General features: G+C 34.2%; 1 protein-coding gene across 1 annotated transcript in view; it reads left to right on the top strand.

Moving 5' to 3' along the window:
• Dnal1 (dynein axonemal light chain 1) overlaps nucleotides 1-14,118 on the top strand; it is a 33,749-nt gene extending 19,631 nt beyond the window's left edge. Inside the window, exons 5-8 of the mRNA XM_026402394.2 lie at nucleotides 3,144-3,199; nucleotides 8,204-8,330; nucleotides 9,226-9,366; nucleotides 12,706-14,118. Coding sequence (XP_026258179.1) covers nucleotides 3,144-3,199; nucleotides 8,204-8,330; nucleotides 9,226-9,366; nucleotides 12,706-12,746 — 365 coding nt within the window. The 3' untranslated portion in view covers nucleotides 12,747-14,118. The remainder of the gene's footprint in view (nucleotides 1-3,143; nucleotides 3,200-8,203; nucleotides 8,331-9,225; nucleotides 9,367-12,705) is intronic.
• Nucleotides 14,119-19,724: the final 5,606 nt, after the last annotated feature.

Below are 19,724 nucleotides of genomic sequence, written 5' to 3'. Positions count from 1 at the left end.
TGTGTCCCCAGCTTTTAAATATTGGAGTGCTGTCAAAACTCAGTTCTTGCATCTTTTCTCTTTGTTCTCTTCACTTGTTCCTCAGATTATCTCATCCAGGGTCATGGCTTTACCACATATATGCAGATGGCTCCCAAATTTAAATATCTACCCCTGAGGTCTTCTCATACTCCAGGTTCACACATTCAGTGTCTGAATTCCACTGTATGTCTAATAGATATCTCATACTTTAACGTGAGCCTCTGGGATTATAGGCGAGCACCACTGCACCCAGTGATAATTTTTTTACTCTTTTATATCCCTTCTACGGCTTATTATTTCTATAATTTTATGTTCTGTTACTCTCTTCCTGTATTCTCTCAGGTAACTTCTTGTGTTTTGTGAACAGTTTGGATGTGGTTCTGCTTACAAAGCCTTTGCACTTAAAGTTCTCTAGCTATTTCACTGCCTTTGAGTATTTGTTTAGAAGTGACTTTCTATCTAAAATATCAACCTCTCCCAACACCTTATATTTCATTCCTTTTATCTGCATATCTCTTTTTTTCCTTCATACTGGTCATACCTTATACACTTACTCAATTTATTGTCTGCCCAACATTAGCTTCAGGACAGTAGGAATTTTTATCTTTATTACTCACTGTAATATTATGAGTGCTTATTATTGTTCCTGGAAAATAGTTTGATAACTATGTGTTGAATGAATAAATTTTTGAATAACCTTTTTCTTTTTCTTCTTATTATTTTTTTATTGTGCTGGGGATAGAACCTTGTGAATGCTAGACAAGTATGCTACTACTTAGCTATATCCCCAGCCCTTAATATGCTTTTGATTCTTCATGAAATAGCTAAAGAGAAAGTCTTCATTTTTCTGTATCAAAGAGCTTTAAGGAATAATGTGTTATTCATAATTACATGGGGTATATTAGTTTGTGAAAGCTTCCAATACAAAATCCCAGAGACTGTGTGGCTTAAACAACAGAAATTTATTTTTTCTTAATTCTGGAGGCTAGAAGTCTGAGATCAATTTTCAACAGAATTAATATCTTCTGACACCTCTGTCTTTGGCTTGTAGAAGACTGTTGGCTTGGCTTCTCCCTTTACATGGTTTTCCTCTATATATTTGACCCAGTTTTTTCTTCTTATAAAAGCTTCCTTTATATTGGACTGGGATACCTGTATGAACTCATTTTATCTCAATTAGCTCCTTATAGGTCCTATCTCCAAATACATTCTAAGATAACTGGGAGTTAGGATATAAACATGAATTTTAAGGAAAATACAATTTAGTCCATAACATGGTGTCTTATTTCAGTGGTTAAGCCATTTTTTATGAATTAGATCGTTCTTAAAATACCTTGTTTTGAAAGCTCAATGATTCTCAAGAGAATTGAAAATAATTTATTAAGTTAAATAAATTAAAACCAAAGTTATATGTGCCTGACACACCACATTATTTTTTGTATATGTGCCATAGATTAGGAACTTACTGAATGTTTTAAATAATTGTCTCATTTAACATTTATGTTATTATTATACTTACATTCTTATATATTTGATAAGACTGAGATTCAAAGAAGTTTGCTTACCTAGAGAATTGCAAGATAATTCAATCTGTGTTCTCACCATTGAATTATGTACATTACAAAATAGTATATCCACCAGAACCATCTGCAATGTCCCAGTAAATTTGTTACTAGCCACATATAGCTATTAAGCACTTGGCTGGTGTGACTAAGAAACTAAAATTTTAATTAAATTTTAACTTTAATTAATTTAAATTAAATAGCCATATTTATCTTGTGACTACTACATTAGATAGTCACAGAAGTTTTATTTTTTAAATATTTTTTAGTTGTTGATATACCCTTATTTTTTGTTTATTTATATGTGGTGCTGAGAATTGAACCCAGTGCCTCACACATGATAGGCAAGCACTCTGCCTCTGAGCCACAACCCCAGCCCAATCATAGAAGTTCAATTTGTGAAAACTAAATATATTACTTATACAAAAATAATCACAGTAGTTTCTTGAAATAGAAGTGAGGTTTCCTATATTTTACTAGAAGTCTTATTTTTTTAATTTGGAAAAATAATGTACACATATGTTTTTATTCAAATGATTCAAAAAAGATTACACTAATACAATGAAAAGTAAGTTTTGGCCTGGGGCTGTAGCTCAGAGGCAGACTGCTTGCCTGGCATGTGTGAGGCACTGGGCTCAAGCCTTATCATCACATAAAAATAAACAAATAAAATAAAGGCATTCTGTCCATCTACAATTACGAAAAAACTTTTTTTAAAAAATTATTTTTCTGACCACAGACTCTGAGCTCCTTCCTAAAGTCAACCACTATTTCTATTTTCTATTTTCTTTTCCAGATAATTATACAAAAAACCAAAACCAAAAACAGAAATATCCTTTTAAAAATTAAAAACAGGCATTTTCTTTTTAATCAAATCACAATGTAATTATTTAAAATATTGAAAAACAAAACATTTTTAAATGCTAAATTTATTTCATTTCTCTTATAATACTTCACAGAGTAAAGGGTAACTTTTTTTTTTCTTTTCTCTTTTTGTAGTACTATGGTTTGAGCCCTAGGCACTCTACCACTAAGCAACATCCCCAACCTTTTTTATTTTATTTTGAGACAGGGTCTTACTAAGTTGCCCAGACTGGCCTTGAACTTGGGATCCTCCTGCCTCAGCCTCTCAAGTAACTGACATCACAGGCGTGCACCACCATAACCAGCTAGTAAGAGGGAACTATATAAATAATATATTTCTATTTTCCAGTGTGACTTCTGATACTATATATTTAAACATATTTGAAACATACATGCTCCCCAAATAAAAGTTAACATCTTCTTTACTCTTATCCCTGTAACATTTTAACATTTTACTAGCCAGGCATTCCAGATACCCAATCAGTTTTAATTTAATATTGACATGATGTGGGGTTATGGTTATTACAGTGCTTATCTTAGATAAATCAATGTTATTTACTACTTTGATTACCTATTCTTTTTTGCTCATCAAATAAGGTTATTTGTTACATAAAACTTATTAAAGCTTTTTTATACTAGATTTACAACAATTATATGATTCTCGTAAACAAAATGCTTTCTTTCTTTCCACTACAGAAAACTTGAGGATATTGTCTCTAGGAAGAAACAACATAAAGAACTTAAATGGACTGGTAGGTTGTTATCTAACATTTTTTAAAAGGTACAAACTTTTTTTAATTAAAAAATGTTCATTGCAGAAGCTTTGCAGAGTAAAAAAGCAAGTTAAAAATATAAACCACTGACAATTTAAACACTGCTGACATCTTTTGCTTTTTACCTTTTTTCTGTTCTTCAGTGGGTATGTAGATTATGAAATCATACAATACATATTGTTTTGCACCTCCTTTTTAACTTAATTTGTAAAATTCACTTTGCCATGTCATTTGTTCAGCAAATTCATTCAAAATATTTCTTGAATGCCTACTTGAAGCTAGGCATTGATTGAGGCACTAGAGAGACAGCAGAATATAAAATAGTCCTTGCTCTCATAGAACTTAGATTATATGCGAGAGAGAGAGAGAGATATATAAAAAGATAATTGTATAATGCATCAGGTGGTGATGAATGAAGAAAAACGAGGCATAAGAGAAGATAGAATGATGCAAATTCTCTCTGTGGAAGTGAGATGTAGACTATAAAGCTACAGAGCTGACCAAGGAGCAAGAGCACCAGGCTGAGGGGACAGCAGGTGAAAACATCTTAGACCTGGTATCCTTGAGTAGGAGCCAGAAGAGTTGATTGAGGAAGGAGGGTGGTCCTCAATGACATTGGTGAAGGAACCAGGGACCAGGCCAACAGAGATAAGATTTTATTTTATTTTATTTTATTTTCCCCAAGTGTCTTGCAAAGTCAGTAGAGGTTTCTGTTTTTATTTTTATTTTATGCAGTCCTGGAGATTGAGCCAGCTACATTCCTGGCTTTTTTTTAGTTTTTGAGACAAGGTGTCTCTAAGTTGCTGAAGTTGGCCAAACTTGGAATACCTCTGCCTTAGCCTCCTAAATAGCTTGAATTACAGGTATGCAGCACCATGCCTGACTTCCATTGGAGATTTTTAATTAGAGAATACAACTTAAGTTTTTAAAATAAATTTAATCATACCCCCTTTAATATTTTTAACTTTTTTGTCGTGCTGGGATCAAACCCAGGACCTTGCACATGTTAGGCAAATGCTGTACCACTTAGCTATACCCCAGCCCAGTCATACCGTTTTTTAACAATAGCCTAATATTCTATCTTATTGATGTATCATAATTTATTTAAGTCAGTTACTTATTAATTGTGTAGTTCATTTCTAGTTTGGAGTTGTTATAATCATTCCTGTTATGAATTTTCTTTTAGCTATATTAATGTACACATTCATGAATAATTCAATAAATTCTTTGAAATGGAATTGCTGGGTCAAAAGATACGAATTTCTTTTAAGGCTTTTGTGATATATATCAAGTTGCCCTTTGTAAAGTTTGAAACAGTTTATATTCCTACCAGTAATGTTTGAGGTTTTCCATTTCCCCATACCAACCTTAGGCATTTAAAAATTTTTTTTTTTACTACAATATGCTAATTATTTATTTATTATTTATTTATTTAGTGTTTGTGGTGCTGAGGATTGAACCCAGTGCTTTGAGCATGTGAGGCAAGCACTCTACCAACTGAGCTATATCCCAGCCCTTATTTTTTTATTTACTGATTATTTCAACTTCCTTCCAAAGAAGAATAGATGAAACAGTATTATGAAAATAGGCAATTTTAGGAAAGATGCAGCTTATTTCTTTTTCTTGTATCTGTTCCCCAAAGGGTAATACTTTTAGAAAAGTGTTTATTACTAAATAATTCATAAACATTCTGAAAATTTTTTGACTCCTGTCTTCATGTCCCCCAGTAAGTCTAGCTTGTGCTTCATAAGGGACAGCAGCAGGTTGAAACTGCAGTGCTTCCCATCAATAATCTCTCAAAATCAGGCCAAAGTGGCCATCCCCCTGCAGAAACAGTTTACCACCCGAATAGCAGTCAGTTTTCAGAGGTGCAATTTTGGAATTTTCTTGGATTTATTAGCCATTCTCTGAATTATATCCCCACTCTGTGTGTCTGTTTATCCACATAAAGTGTTACCAGTAATTTATAAAATGCTCAGAAATTCTTCAGGATTAGATTCTGGAATTAAATAAAAGAAATTTCTTCCCCCAAACAATAACCAACAGCTGAATTGTTTGCTATCTAATTGGATTGATAAGCAAAATTCTAAATGATCTATAAAAATAAAATGGTTTGTTTTTTTTAAGTATACTTATAAATTTAAGGATATTTATTTTTTCTCCATTGTCTGAGCCTTCATAACACCCGATTGTTGGTTCTGTTTCCAGGATGTATCAGACATGTTTGAGAGGTATGCGTGCGTGTGTGTGTGTGTGTGTGTGTGTGTGTGTGTGTCCAAAACCTTTAACACTTATATGTAAACTAAAGAGAAATAAACTGCACAGGGATACAGAAGCGAGACTCAAAATAGGTTCACATACTTAGTTGAATTATTCATCCAGACACATTTTTTTGATAGCTGAATCAGTAAACTACAAATGATTATAAAATGTGAAATTTTAAATTAAAAGAAAGTTATTCATTTCAGACTACTTAGGAAAACTGACTATTAAGACACATTATAAGCCCATTTATATGTATGATCTGACCTATGCTTTCCTTTCCGGTCTTATTTCATAGGGCTCTTCTATTATTAATCTATAGCCACAGGCCTTATTTCACTTCCTTGACCCTGAGGAGTCCATTCCTATCTGGGGACCTTTGTGCTTGCTGTTCCCTTTGCCTTAAAAACTGTTAGTATGGATTTCCACTATTTTGGCTCCTTCTTAACCTTAATTTCTCAACTCAGATGTCACCTCCTTACAGGTGACCTAGCCACTCCACCTCCCTATATCTAAAGCAGTCTTAGGTCTTAAAATTTATTTTTTTTATAATTAATTAATCTGAAATTCTTTGTTCTCTCTCTTTTTTTTATCCCTCTTATATATACTGCACCCCCAATGAACATATCAGTTTTGTTCATCAGCATCTATAATAGTGCATGATATATGTAATAGACACTCTATAAATATTTATTGGCTCAAGTTTTATTATAATTATACAAACTAGTACTTAAGTTTAAATCTTAATATAAAAGTGATATGTTCATTATAAAAATAAACAATTTATAAATATATTAAATATAATGTGGAAGTCATTCTTCTTGAACTTCCCTACCACCCCCTCCAGGTCTATGAGATAATAGGAATGAAATTGTTTTGTAGGCTTTAACTTTTTTCTGAACACAGAAAAGTAAATACATATTTGTATGTGCATGTACGTATGTGTGTGTATATATACATTATATTGTTTGTACTACTAGCATACAAGGTATGTTTTTCTGTAATTATGCTTTTTATTCAATAATATATCAGGAATATTCTTCCATGTCAATACATGCATATTTAATGAATACTTTTAAATAGTTGTATATTTTTCCACAGTATTAGTATACAAAAATGTCCTTTATCACTTAATGATGGGGATATGCTCTAAAAAATGCAGCTAGGTTGTGCAAATATCATAAAGTATATGTATACAAACCTAGATGGTATAGCCTACTTAAACTATATGATATATACTGTCATGCATGGTTTGTCATTATCTGAAACATTACTACATGCTACATATCTGTATTTCTTTACTACTGGGCATTTAGATTATTTCCAGTTTTTTGTTTTTTGGGGGTTTTTTGAGCACAAATTTGCAGTCTCACCAGCAACGTATGAGTGTACCTTTTTCCCCACATCCTGGCCAACATTTATTGTTACTTGTATTCTTGATAATTGCCATTCTGACTGGAGTGAGATGAAATTTCAGTTAGTTTTGATTTGCGTATCTCTAATTGCTAGAGATATTAAACATTTTTTCATATATTTGTTGACTGTATTTCTTCTGTGAAGTGTCTGTTCAGTTCATTTGCCCATTTATTTATTGATTGGTGTTTTATTTTGTTTTGTTATTTGAGATTTTTTTTGTATATCTTGGAGATTAATGCTCTGAGGTTTAGGTGGCAAAGATTTCCTCCTATTCTGTAGGCCCTCTCTTCACATTCTTGATTGTTTTCTTTGTTGTGAAGAAGCTTTTTAGTTTCATACCATATCATTTATCGATTCTTGATTTTACTTCTTGCACTTTAGTAGTCTTGTTGAGGAAATTGGTTCCTAAGCTAACATGATGGAGAGTTGGGCCTGCTTTTTCTTCTAGTAAGCACAGGGTCTCCGGGCTAATGCTGAGGTCCTTGATCCATTTTGAGTTTTGTATAGGGTGAGAGATAGGAGTTTAATTTCATTTTGCTACATATGGATTTCTAGTTTTTCCAGCACCATTTGTTGAAGAAGCCATCTTTTCAACAATATATGTTTATGTGATATAATCTTTATACTATAAATAGTAAGAGCAAGAGTTTAAAGCTGAATTTTATATACCAAATAAATAAAATGAATTGATAGATGGATAGATTTGATAGGACAAGTTTAGCAAATTGCTTATAGTGGATAGGTAGAAATGAATATGTGGGCATTTAATATAAAATTCTTTCAACTTTTTGTTTATAATTTTTCATAAAAATGTTGAAAAAACCCTGAAGTTTAGAGCTAAATGTATTACTTAATATCAGTATAATCTTAGAAAAAGACATGATAGAAATCAAATAATTTGCCTTGTCTCCTTTGAATGTTATAAGAACCAAATTAATCTATAGGAAAGTAATGTGAAACTATATTATTCAATAAAAGTGATCATAGTGCCATTATTCCTCATTTTGGTGATTTCAGTAAACTATTCTTGGTAAAGAATATTTTGTAAGTTTTTGCTCAATGAAGCAATCAGAAGGAAGAGTTCAAATCAGTTTGAAGAAGGGAAGAGAATGTTCTGCTTCATTCCCTCAATAAAAAAGAACTTCCATATAAGAATCAGTGCGCAGCTCTCCTATAAGTGGACACGTGGGGACAGGTGGACAGGCAGGTCTTAGTGTTCTTTGAAAGCTGTTATCTGTTTTTAAGGAAAGAGGTTGGAAAAAAGGCTAAAAATAAACATGTAAATCAGATTGCTTTCTTTTTCAGGAAGCAGTAGGAGAGACATTAGAGGAATTGTGGATCTCCTATAATTTTATTGAGAAGTTGAAAGGAATCCATGTAATGAAGAAATTGAAGATTCTCTATATGTCTAATAACCTGGTGAAAGAATGGGGTAAGCTGAGAGCAACTCTTCGTTAACTTTATAGAAAATACTCAATAGGGAAAAGAAGCAAAATGGGAATATTTATTTCTAAGCATAGAAATAATTATAGAAGTTCTTATATAGGAAATAGCTATTGGAATTCCTAAATTTTAAAGGCAAAAATATCTATTTAAATATTTACTTAGAGTGAATATAATTGGGAAGATTCTGGTCCTATTAATCATGAAAAAAATGTTATCCAAGGGCTGAAGGAATCAATTTAAATAATTCTTGGGTAGAAGACTGACTGCTTGAGTAGAAGACTATCTTGCTTTGCTTTTTTATCTCACACTATTCATTCAGCATGTGATAAAGCTCTGTTATATTATTATAGTCCATGAATCATGCCAGACTCAACAGGCATGGTTGAATAGGACATTCATTCACCTCTTCCCTCAAGGAGTTTACAGCTTAGTGGGGAAAATTTATTTATAAGCTAATAATTATAAAACTATAATAAATTCTGCAGTAAAGATTTGAATTAGTTGCTTTAATAATTCAAAGATGAGGAATGGGTAGAGATAGAAAGCAGTTTAGCTTGGCCTACATTGATTCAGCACAGCTTAAACAAGACTGTCATGAGATCAACTTGTTATTTTTTTTTCCAACTCTGATCCTCATCTCTTCTTCTTGTCTCACCCTTAGCTAGCATTAAAGATAGAAGGTCTTCTTCTTTCCCATCCCATAATGTCCTCAGAGAATAACTTCATTATAGTAAAATTTCCCTAATCTTTTTCAAAATCTTAAACAACTGACTATCCTGAATAGTCACAAATTTAGGTTTAGTGATTTGAAGTTCAATCATCAAAATTAAAACAGTAAAACTTAACCCTTTTAATAAGGAAAGTGTGCTTTGTACTTGTAGCTGAATTTGTGAAGCTGGCGGAACTGCCCTGCCTTGAAGACCTGGTGTTTGTAGGCAATCCCTTGGAAGAAAAGCATTCTGCTGAGGGCAACTGGATTGAAGAGGCAACCAAGAGAGTGCCCAGACTGAAAAAGCTGGATGGTGAGTGATCCTGGGCTGGCTTGGAAATGCTTTATAGGTATAAAAATGGAATTTTTGCTATGGGACCATGACAAGGAGGAAAACTAAAGAAAATGTTAGGTTGTCAGCCAGGCCTGATGGTGCACACCTGTAATCCTATAAGTTAGACAAGAGATTAAGGCAGGGGATTGAAAGTTTGAGACCAGCCTGGCCAATTTAGTCAGACCCTACTTCAAAACAAAAAGGACTGGGGATGTAGCTCAGTGGTAGACCCCTGGGTTCAATCCCTCCAGTATCACAAAAAAGAAGATGAAAGGTCATCCCTAATCTTCAATACTTTGTGTCCATATGAAATTTTTTTTTTTAAAGAGAGAGTGAGAGAGGAGAGAGAGAGAGAGAGAGAATTTTTAATATTTATTTTTTTAGTTCTTGGCGGACACAACATCTTTGTATGTGGTGCTGAGGATCAAACCCGGGTCGCACGCATGCCAGGCGAGCGCGCTACTGCTTGAGCCACATCCCCAGCCCGTCCATATGAAATTTAGTGGTCCAGTTTTAGGTCAGGGTGAGATGAAAAACTCCTAGGATATTTACATGGTATGAGATCATCCTTAGATTAAAAGCATATAAGTAAGCTAAGCTTATTCTCAAGTTACAAAAGTATTATTTTGTGGAATAATTAGACATAAATGATAAATAGTTGAGCTATTTTTCATAGTTGGGTCAAAACTTTAATGTTCTCTCTTACCCCCTCACCACTGCCCAATTTTAGTTTCTAGTCTCTAAGATCCATGTTAATATTAGTAGATACCCCTGACTGACTGGGTCAAGTCCAAGCTTCACCACTTAATAGCTTTTGTGACATTGTACTCATTAATGAATCTCACTAAACCTTGTTCATTTATTATATAAAAACTGGAGAATGGTAATAATACCACTAGTAATCATTTTAGAGTATATATCACAGTGTTATAATGATGATTAAATTAAATAATCAATTTTTAACATTGTGCTTAGCACAAAGTAGTATTCAAAAATTATTAGTATTATCACTTTTAAAAGATTTAATAATGCCAAAATTCAAATATATGAGAAATATTTTAGTTTATATGGACTTCATTTTGACTTTGAACATCTCCTCCCCAATTCACTTTAGCTAGACTGTTCAGAAATTTAGTCTGTCAGTCATTCTTAAGGTCTCTGAATTATGCCATCATTATAGAAACAGGTCATGTGAAGCATGGTCATAGGTAAACTGTCCGCTAAGGTTACTACCAAGGTATCTATTGTCCCCATTCCCGGGGCCCTTTCAGAACTCATCCTGCCTGCTCCCTGCCTCATCTATGCTCCACTTGGGTTAAGAAAGTGACATTTTTGGGCTGGGGTTGTGGCTTAGCGGTAGAGCACTCACCTAGCAAGCGCAAGGCCCTGGGTTCGATCCTCAGCATCACATAAAAATAAATAAATAAAGGTGTTGTGTCCAATTACAACTAAAAAATAAATATTAAAAGAAAAAAAGAAAGTGCCTTTTTGGGGGCTAGGTTTAGGGCTCAGCAATAGAGTGCTTGTCTAGCACGTGTGAGGCATTTGATCCTCAGCACCACATAAAAATAAATAAATGTCCAACTACAACTAAAAAAAAAATTTAAAAAAAAGAAAGTGTCTTTTTGAGAATGAAATCTTTGTGGCCATAGGATTACCTCCTGAGATAAAACAGACAATCCCTTCTGGGTTTATCTCCTCCCAGAGGTGCTGTTAGGAAGCAGGGCTGAGATTCCTACGGTTCCATAACCTCAAGACCTCCCTCTCTTCTGCCATCCTCAGATGTTTGGGAAAAATCATCATCCCGCTCCTTATCCACATTATTCTGTATCCTCTCACAAATAATATCTTCTCAATGTCTTCTGAAGCTTTTCAAAGACAAAAACAGTGCATTTTTTTCTGCTCTCCATACTCCCCATGAACAGTAATACACAGAGCTGACTAGCCTGTCTGGTTATGTGGATGAAAAGGAAATACTGAGAATAAAAGACTAAGTAATATCCAAGACACAGTGCTGGTGGTGGTGATGCTAACCATCATTATCATACTATGTGTCAAAGGCATATTTGCCTTTGTCTTTACTATAAGCTTCCTGAGAGTCACAACCCAAACAAAGGACCTAGTTGTCTGTGCTTCAGGCTTCATTATCCATTATCCCTTCTCACCTCCTCACCACCCAACTTCTCTGTGTTCCATCCTTTCAATCCCGTTTTGTCTTCATCCCCCCCATGACTATATCTAATATATCTAATATATTAATCTAATATATCTAATGCCCAGTACTCAAAACATTTTATTCACCCCAACTTACTGTAGCAGTTGCTCTTAAATGGAGCTGCATCCCAGTGGAAAGACACTTTAGAATCTCTAGAAAGACAGTCAAGGAAAAGTATACAATTTGATAAGTTTTTTGTATATACATCTATGGAACCATCACGATACTTTACATAATGAACATGTGGCTTAGCCTCAAAAGTTTCTTTGTGCCTCTTTGTAATCCTTCACTCCTATTCCTTACCATCACCCCTCCCAAGGCACTCACTGACCTGCTTCATGTCCCTTTAGATCAGTTTATGTTTTCTAGAGTTTTATATAAAAAGAACCATATCGAATGTTCTTTTTTCCCATCTAGATGCATACCTAGGGGTAAAATATAAAAGGTAATAGATTACCTCTTGTAGGGAGATACAGGAATAATCAGAAAGAAGCTGAAAGACTTCTAAGATACTAGTAATGTTTTATTTCCTAAATTGGGTGGTGAGTATAATAATTAGTTTTATGACTCTGTTTATGCTATATTTGTGTGAATAAATATTATTAAATTTAAAAAGAAATTTAAAAGAAAAAGCTCAGTGGTAGAGTATGTACTTAGCATGTACACATTCTTATTCGTGATCCCCAACACACATACATACACACACACACACACACTTGTAGTCATTTTTATTTGCAACTCTGCATTTGGGGCACCAAATATTCATAAATATTTATATTAATCCACTTGTGGATTCTTCTGAAAGCCTTTTTAGAGAATTTGAAACTTAAGTGATCTTTTTAAAAATATTTTTTAGTTTTAGGTGGACACAATATCTCAATTTTATTTTTATGTGGTGCTGAGGATCAAGCCCAGTGCTTCATGCATGCTAGGCGAGCACTCTACCACCGAGCCTCAGCCCCAACCCTTAAGAGATTATTTTATAAAATTATTTTTATTATGGCACATTTCATAACATCTCAGACTTCCTTAGGAAAATATTTTCATTTAGAATATTAACAATCTGTTGAAAATGACCAGAAATAATTTTCTTTTCATTTTAGGTACTCCAGTAATTAAAGGGGATGAGGAAGAAGAAAATTAATGCCATATTTTCCACATAGTGTTAACTTATTTAAATGTAATGAGAACAATAGATAAGTTTTGTATAATTGTCTATTTTAAAGATTCTGTGTGGGGCAAAAAGTTCCTAAGATAAAACAAATCTCTCCCCTCCATCCTTTTAAAAACCTATTTGGTGTTGCTTCCCCAAACCATGACACCAACTTTGTATAGTCTAGTTCTTGTTTTCAAAATTACAAATTTTCCATCTTTGTCTTCAGTCCCAATTATATATTACGTGGCCCCATCTACTGATATTTGTAGACCAGTCATTTCTAATAGCAAAGGAACAAATGTTCTTTATTCAATTAGTTTACTATTTTTAGACTGGGCATTTTAAAAGATACACTTTTGAATCTGTAGAAGGTCCATCTCCTTACAACATGAACGTATCATGCCTTTGGTTTAAAAGGCAGCATGGTGATGGGAAGAGTTCCTCTCAGAACTGCAGCACAGCCCTGGAACCAAGACTCCAAAGTCCCAGTTGGAAACACTATGGTGAAAAAGGGAAGATTAATATCTTGGAGGCCTTCTAGCTCATGTTATATTTACTTACTTGCTTTTCCAAAAATGTGTACTTTGTCAACTGGAATTTAGGTTGTCTTTTTATACATGACCACTTGAGTCACTGTGTACAATCAGTCATTCTGTGATCAAGGTCAGTGGTTAAAATGACTCTCATGATCACTTCTTTGACCAGAAATGTGGCCATGTTACTCAGGTAGGCCTGGCCTTAAGCATACTTTTTGGTTTATAGTTCTTTATATGTTTAAAGCAGTGGTCAGTAGTCCTAGCCTAAATATAGACCATTGATATACATCAAAATCTGTCCCAATTATTTGGTCTAATGACCCCATTGTTATGGTTAGAAGGGTACAGACTTAAATATTGAATTGATATTTCTCAATAAAATGAAGCTTAGTATTTCAAATATATTTTTTGAGAAGTTCTAGGTTAAACAGCTTGTAGAGTGTATTATGTAAGTGATTGTAGAGGGAAAAGAGAAGAGATGTTTCAGTATGGGATCCCAGGCAAATGGCAGTATGTTTGAGGATTGCCTTCTATATGAAGCATTGTGGATGACTTAACCTCAAAACTGCAAAGCAATAGTTAGATGCAGAAATTAGGAGTTGTCATTCAAGAAACTTTTTTTCTGGAAAATGCAAGATATTATCAGTAACCAGAGGAAGTCCATAGCAGGCCATGACTGAATCACTAATAAATTACAGAAAAGAAGTCAGGGGCCCCCTGCCAAATTGTGCCTAAAGTCTCTCAATCAGAGACTGTTAATTCTTGTTTCCCCATCTACTTGTGTGATTTTATTTACATGAAATCACAGCGAAAGAGGGGAGACACTTTTTTTAAAAAAGTGATTGAATAAGTAGCCCTAGGTTTCAGAAATTTACTGCTACAATTTAAGTAGGAATTACTTGGTTCTTTAAGAATCAGTCTGATCAAAAGGGACCACTGCTTTGACAATCAACTCTAAATCCAAACAAGAAGAATACTTAGTCTAACACTTTTTTAGCTCCTTTTAGCTCTTCCTTTCAATTTTTTTGGAAGAAATCTTTACCCTGACTGGCTTATACATACAAAGCCTTTGGCATTCCTTTTATGAACCAGACACATTGAACCTTCATTCTCCTTGGTGATGTTTAAAGCCTTTAAGCTGAGAGGGAAAACCATCTTCTTCATTTGTAGTTTGCACTTCATTCAGTAGGCAATCTGGAAGCCATGTTGCTATATATGGGTATATTTTCTAAAGGTTACTACAAAAGTGAACATAATAGAAAATGGATGACTTTGTATTGAATTTATGCAATGGCTTACAGTTTTAGTGTTTGGTTTTTCTGAATTATGTAATACAAGAATTAATTTTCTCTTAATCTCCTCATCTTTCAATCACTGGTAGATATCATAGAAACGCAAGGTGCTTTATCCATTTCACACGAAATTCATATTCAGTTCTACTCAAGTCTTTCAATGACTTTTGTGTATTCCTTTCCCTGGAATTAAAGCCAGAATTCATGCAGTTAGAAAATGGAAGTTTGGATGTATGAAGGTTCAGGATATTCTCTCAAATCATTCCTTAAATCAACCCTTACTGATGCAAATTTAGTTGATAGTAAATGCCTCTAAGATTAGATATTTGACCTAGTTGGAACAGATGCTATCTGTGCTCCTCTATTAGTGAATCATTTAAATTTCTTTAAATGATGGTAGAGCTCTGGAATAGTCCAGTATTTTAATTTTTCACAGTGAATTTTATTTTAGTCTATCAAGGAATTCAACGTTTCTACCTTCCCTAATTCTAAGCTTATGACTTACCCCTTGTCAGATCTTGAAACATAATATGTTCTGTTCATAAGAGTTTCTTTCTTTAAACCAGAGGTTCGCAGCCTTGCCACTATTTCCATTTTGGCCTATATAATTAATTGTTGTGGGTGGCCATCCTGTATATTATGAAGATATTCAGCATCCCTGGCCCGGATAGATGCCAGTAGCTCCCCCTTCCCAGTTGTGGCAACAAAAGATGTCACCAGACTTTGCTATCTGGCCCTTGGGCAAAAAGTAGGAAGACATTCTCCTGTGGTTAAAAACCAGTGCTTTTTGCTCTGGTTCTTTTTGTCCCGGGTCCATTTATTTTTCATTCTAAGGCCATGTGCCACTGGAATTGTTTTATGAGAGAATGTGCTGTTTTTAATAATCATGAGTGGGAGGAAATGGCCAGTAATGTTTTCCATTTTTGTAATGCTCATTCTCATAAGTTTCACATAGTATTAGAAACTCAGGGCTGGAAGGTTCAGCTTATCTTTTTTCAACAGGGTCTCAGCTTTTATTTCTTAGCATCCTTGCTTTTTAAGGTCAGTGATTATTAACCTACCTCTCTGTTACTATCAACAGAATCCAACTTGTCTCTAAAGTTTAATATTTTGCATATACTTTAGAAAATATATAATCATTGTCTAATGCACAAATTTTTGCAGACTATGACCATCATTAAATACAGAAAAAATATTACGTAAAATTTATCATGAAAATTGGGTTGTATAAACATTGATTTTGAGTGTGACCAGAAGAATGTCTGCCTGCTCATGATAACTGGTCGATAACTTGGTATGTTTACTGGATCCATTCCACATGAAAAGGTTGTAGAAGACACTTAAATGTGGTTCTTGAGTGGGAATTTCCACTTGAATGAGTACTTCTGAAACTTTTTGCCAGTGGTCTGAAAGCATAGGAGGCATGAGAAATGAATCTTGAGTGTTGTCTGATTCTCAGAGTTGGTAATATGTAAATAGAGTTGGAATCTTCTACCTGGGTTTGTCTTAGAACTAAATGGAAAAGCATAGGGCCAGCTCAGATGGTTGTATTTAATCAATTGCTTTTAAAAATTGGGGAGAAGTGTCAAAGCATTGATCATGAGTAGTTAGTGCCTCTCTGACTGCGGTCAGGCCATTAGTTCACTAAGACCTTATACATTGTTAAGTATTGGTAAAAGGAGAAAACTGCTAAACTGCTAGTTATCCCTTACCAGAAATTCATTCCTTTGAATTTGGCACACACTTTCTTTATTTGGGCTGTTTAATGTGTCTGTAAATAATGAAACAAGATTCAGTATAGCAGAGTTGGTGCTGCTTCAGACACAGCTAATGTGACATTCCTTTGTCTTTACTCCAGCATGTCTTACTGCTTTCTTTTTGTAAAATTATAAAATAGGTGAAATTTTTTAAAAATTAAGAATTATATGTTTTAAAACACTGAACTTTTAGAAATATCTATATCTCTATTCCTACCTACTTGTTAATCAGTGTCTGTAAAGGAAGGACACTGAAAGGAACAACTAGACTGAGTCTTAATCTTCTTCTAAGACAAATTGGTAAAACTTCACTCAACACTTGAAGTCCACAATTGGATTCTAGCTAATATCCCATATTGGGCAGATTAGAGGGAACCAACCAAATTATGATCTAGCAAATTTAACTTGGGGGTGGGAGAGAGAAAACTATTTTTCAATAGATTTGCACTTTAAAATTATGAACTGGATGTTAGTGGAAAGTACTTCCAAAGGACAGGTGGATAAATACTTAACCTGTACATAGAGTTAAGAGAATCAAACCTCACCCTTGCTCGTTCTAAGCCCACATGAGCAGTTGCTGTCTGTCAGTGTAATCAGTCAGGATTTCCCAGTTTCCATGCTTGGGTCATCATATTCCATGTCTGCTACATCTGAGATCATCCCTCTGAGGATGTGTCAAGTAATTCTGCTCAGATAGAAACTTTGTGAGTTATCTTTCCTACATCTAGTTTTTAAAAATTAATTTAGATGTTGACTAAATGAAGTTGTGGCGAAGTTTTTCTGAGGTGCTACTGCCTCAAGGGATCACTCCTATCAAAAGACTGGTGAATTTGAAGCTAAAGAGAATCTACTTATAGCCAGCTGCTTCTCCCAGGTTATGTGTTATGAGTGTGAGCGTCATTCCGGTCTTTGGCTTCTAGAAGCCACTCCATTCTGAGCATTTTGACATCTATTAATACTCCAGTAATAATCTTTTATACATGGGAGTTTTGTAGCATGACTTTATGACTAAACTTATTGTGTGTTAAATTATTTAGAAATATTTGAGTTTCTGAATGTTATTTTGTGAGACTTGTTTTAAAATAGTAATAAATTGTGTTATTTTATAAATAGTGTCTTTGTTATGTGATCATTAGTTTTAGCTAATCAGAGCAACTGTAAACTTCTCATGATACTCACTTCTGAAGAAATTCAGATTTTGGATGACATAGTCCATGCAGCTGTGGATTGGGTGGATGGGTGGGCGGAACAGGAAGTGGCTTATAAAAGGAGGAAAATGGAGAGAGAAAGAGTGACTGTCTCATTTCTTCATGCCTAACTTTTTTCTGGTCATTTAGTACCAGTGATAACCTCCTTTCCCGGGTTAATAAATCTTTATTCATTTCAAATTTTTTTGGTTCCTGGAAAGAGTGCTTCCTGGGAGAGCAAATTACTACTGCAATTGACCATTCCTGCCCTTGCCTTACTTCCAGAAGTGCACAAAGTAAAGCTTGAGGTGCAAGGACAACTAGCAACATCAGTAACATTACACATTTTGTCAGCATATATTCTTTGCTATCAGGCAAAATATAATTTTGGTCATAGAATAGACTGTGGCACAGTCTCTACCTCTTATTCCATAGTTCTTTGATTATGCAAGATTTTTAAATTTCTAATTTGTTCTAAATAGCTATACATGACAACACATTTTGACACACCATACATAATTGGTGTATAATTTATCATTCTTCTGGTTGTACATGAAGTAGAGTTACACAGTCATGTAATCATATATGCACAGGGTAATAATGTGCATTTCATTCTATCATTCCTACCCAGGCCCCCTCCCCTCCTTTCACTCCCTCTGTCTAATCCAAAGTAATGAGGATGTTTCTTGCTGCTATCCCTTCTTAAAATTTTCTGAGCCTACAGTTCATAGCATAAACAGCTCAGTTATTTCTGGTTGTTTTTTAAGAACAAAGGATGGGCATCTAGGATCCTGACATTTTATTTTTATATATTGCAATAAATATGTACATGTGCACATGTAGACACAAACAGTTGTTACATATGATTAAATAAAAGGAGTCAGACCTTACCTCCTAGGATGTAATTGATTCTGCAGCTGTAAAAAGACACAGGGCTGGTTGTACACTTGCAATTGCCTAGAATGTGTAAGGCCTTGGGTTTGAACCCCAGCACTAAAAAAACAAAACAAAAAAACCAACCAAACAACAACAAAACAAAACAAAAAAAAAAAGAGCAATAGTATATAACCCAAATGTACATACAAGCATAGAATGCTCCTAACATATTGGGTGAAAAATGAAAAACCTCCCTTTACTTTTAAAAAATGTTATATGTACGTGTGTACAGATTGGGAATGTGGCTGGTTGGCACATGGTAACAGGATGTGTGTATAAAGTGTGTGAAATGAAATGTGTGCTGGGGGATGGAAGGCTGGCGTAGTATTCTTGTGGAAGAACTACATAATGTCTTGAGAACTGAGGAGGAGCCCCGAGTGTGAATGAAATGTGATGCCCGGGATGGTAGGGGAAATTGAGTCTGGTAGGTGGGGTGGGGAGACATGGCAAGTGATTGTCAGGGGAAGTGAAGACATGCATATCTGTTGAGGGGGATGAGGACATAAAAAGGGTGACGTTTGCAAGGGGAGGAATGACACAGAGGAACCGGTTGTGATGTGGAACATAAAGGTACAAGTCTATAGACAAATCTAGAAAAATATCAATATTACTCTTTATAAACCCCATGCCATATGAACATATGCACAAACATATGCACATGTGAATCAGCTATAATTTTAAAATTTTATTAAGAGAAACCCCAAAAGAACACTTAACATTTGTATTTTTACTTCATGGATATACACCTGCAATCACTGAATCTCTACAGCCAAGTATGTTTTTAAGCCTTTCAACTCTTTATATCTTCTAGATATGAAATGGCTGCTGTAAAAATTAACTTTCCACCGAATGATGACTTAATTATAAGTTATTTCTTCAGTTAAGCAATTTTAACTGCAAAGTGACTTTAAAAGGGAGGAAAAAAACATTACCAGATAACCTCCTAAATCTCATTTCAGAATTTTCTAAATTCTGTATTAATACATATGTTAACCTTCTAACATTTGCCTTGAAGAAAACATGTAAAACCATGCTATTTAAGGTCACATAGTAATTAAAATTAAGATTAGATAGATACTTCTGACAGGGGAAAGTCTTCATAAGAAAAAAATTATAGAGACCTTAGTTACACTGAAAATTTTTATACATGTCAAAAAATGAGAAGTCCATAGAACTTTTAAATTATTTTTATTTGTATACGTCTATTTGATAACTTCAAATTTTGAACACTTAGAATCAGCATGAACAAGAATTATTT

The sequence above is a fragment of the Urocitellus parryii genome, chromosome 6, assembly GCF_045843805.1.
Source record: "Urocitellus parryii isolate mUroPar1 chromosome 6, mUroPar1.hap1, whole genome shotgun sequence".
In the NCBI taxonomy this organism is placed as follows: Eukaryota; Metazoa; Chordata; class Mammalia; order Rodentia; family Sciuridae; genus Urocitellus; species Urocitellus parryii.
This window is presented reverse-complemented; position numbering and strand designations above follow the sequence as displayed.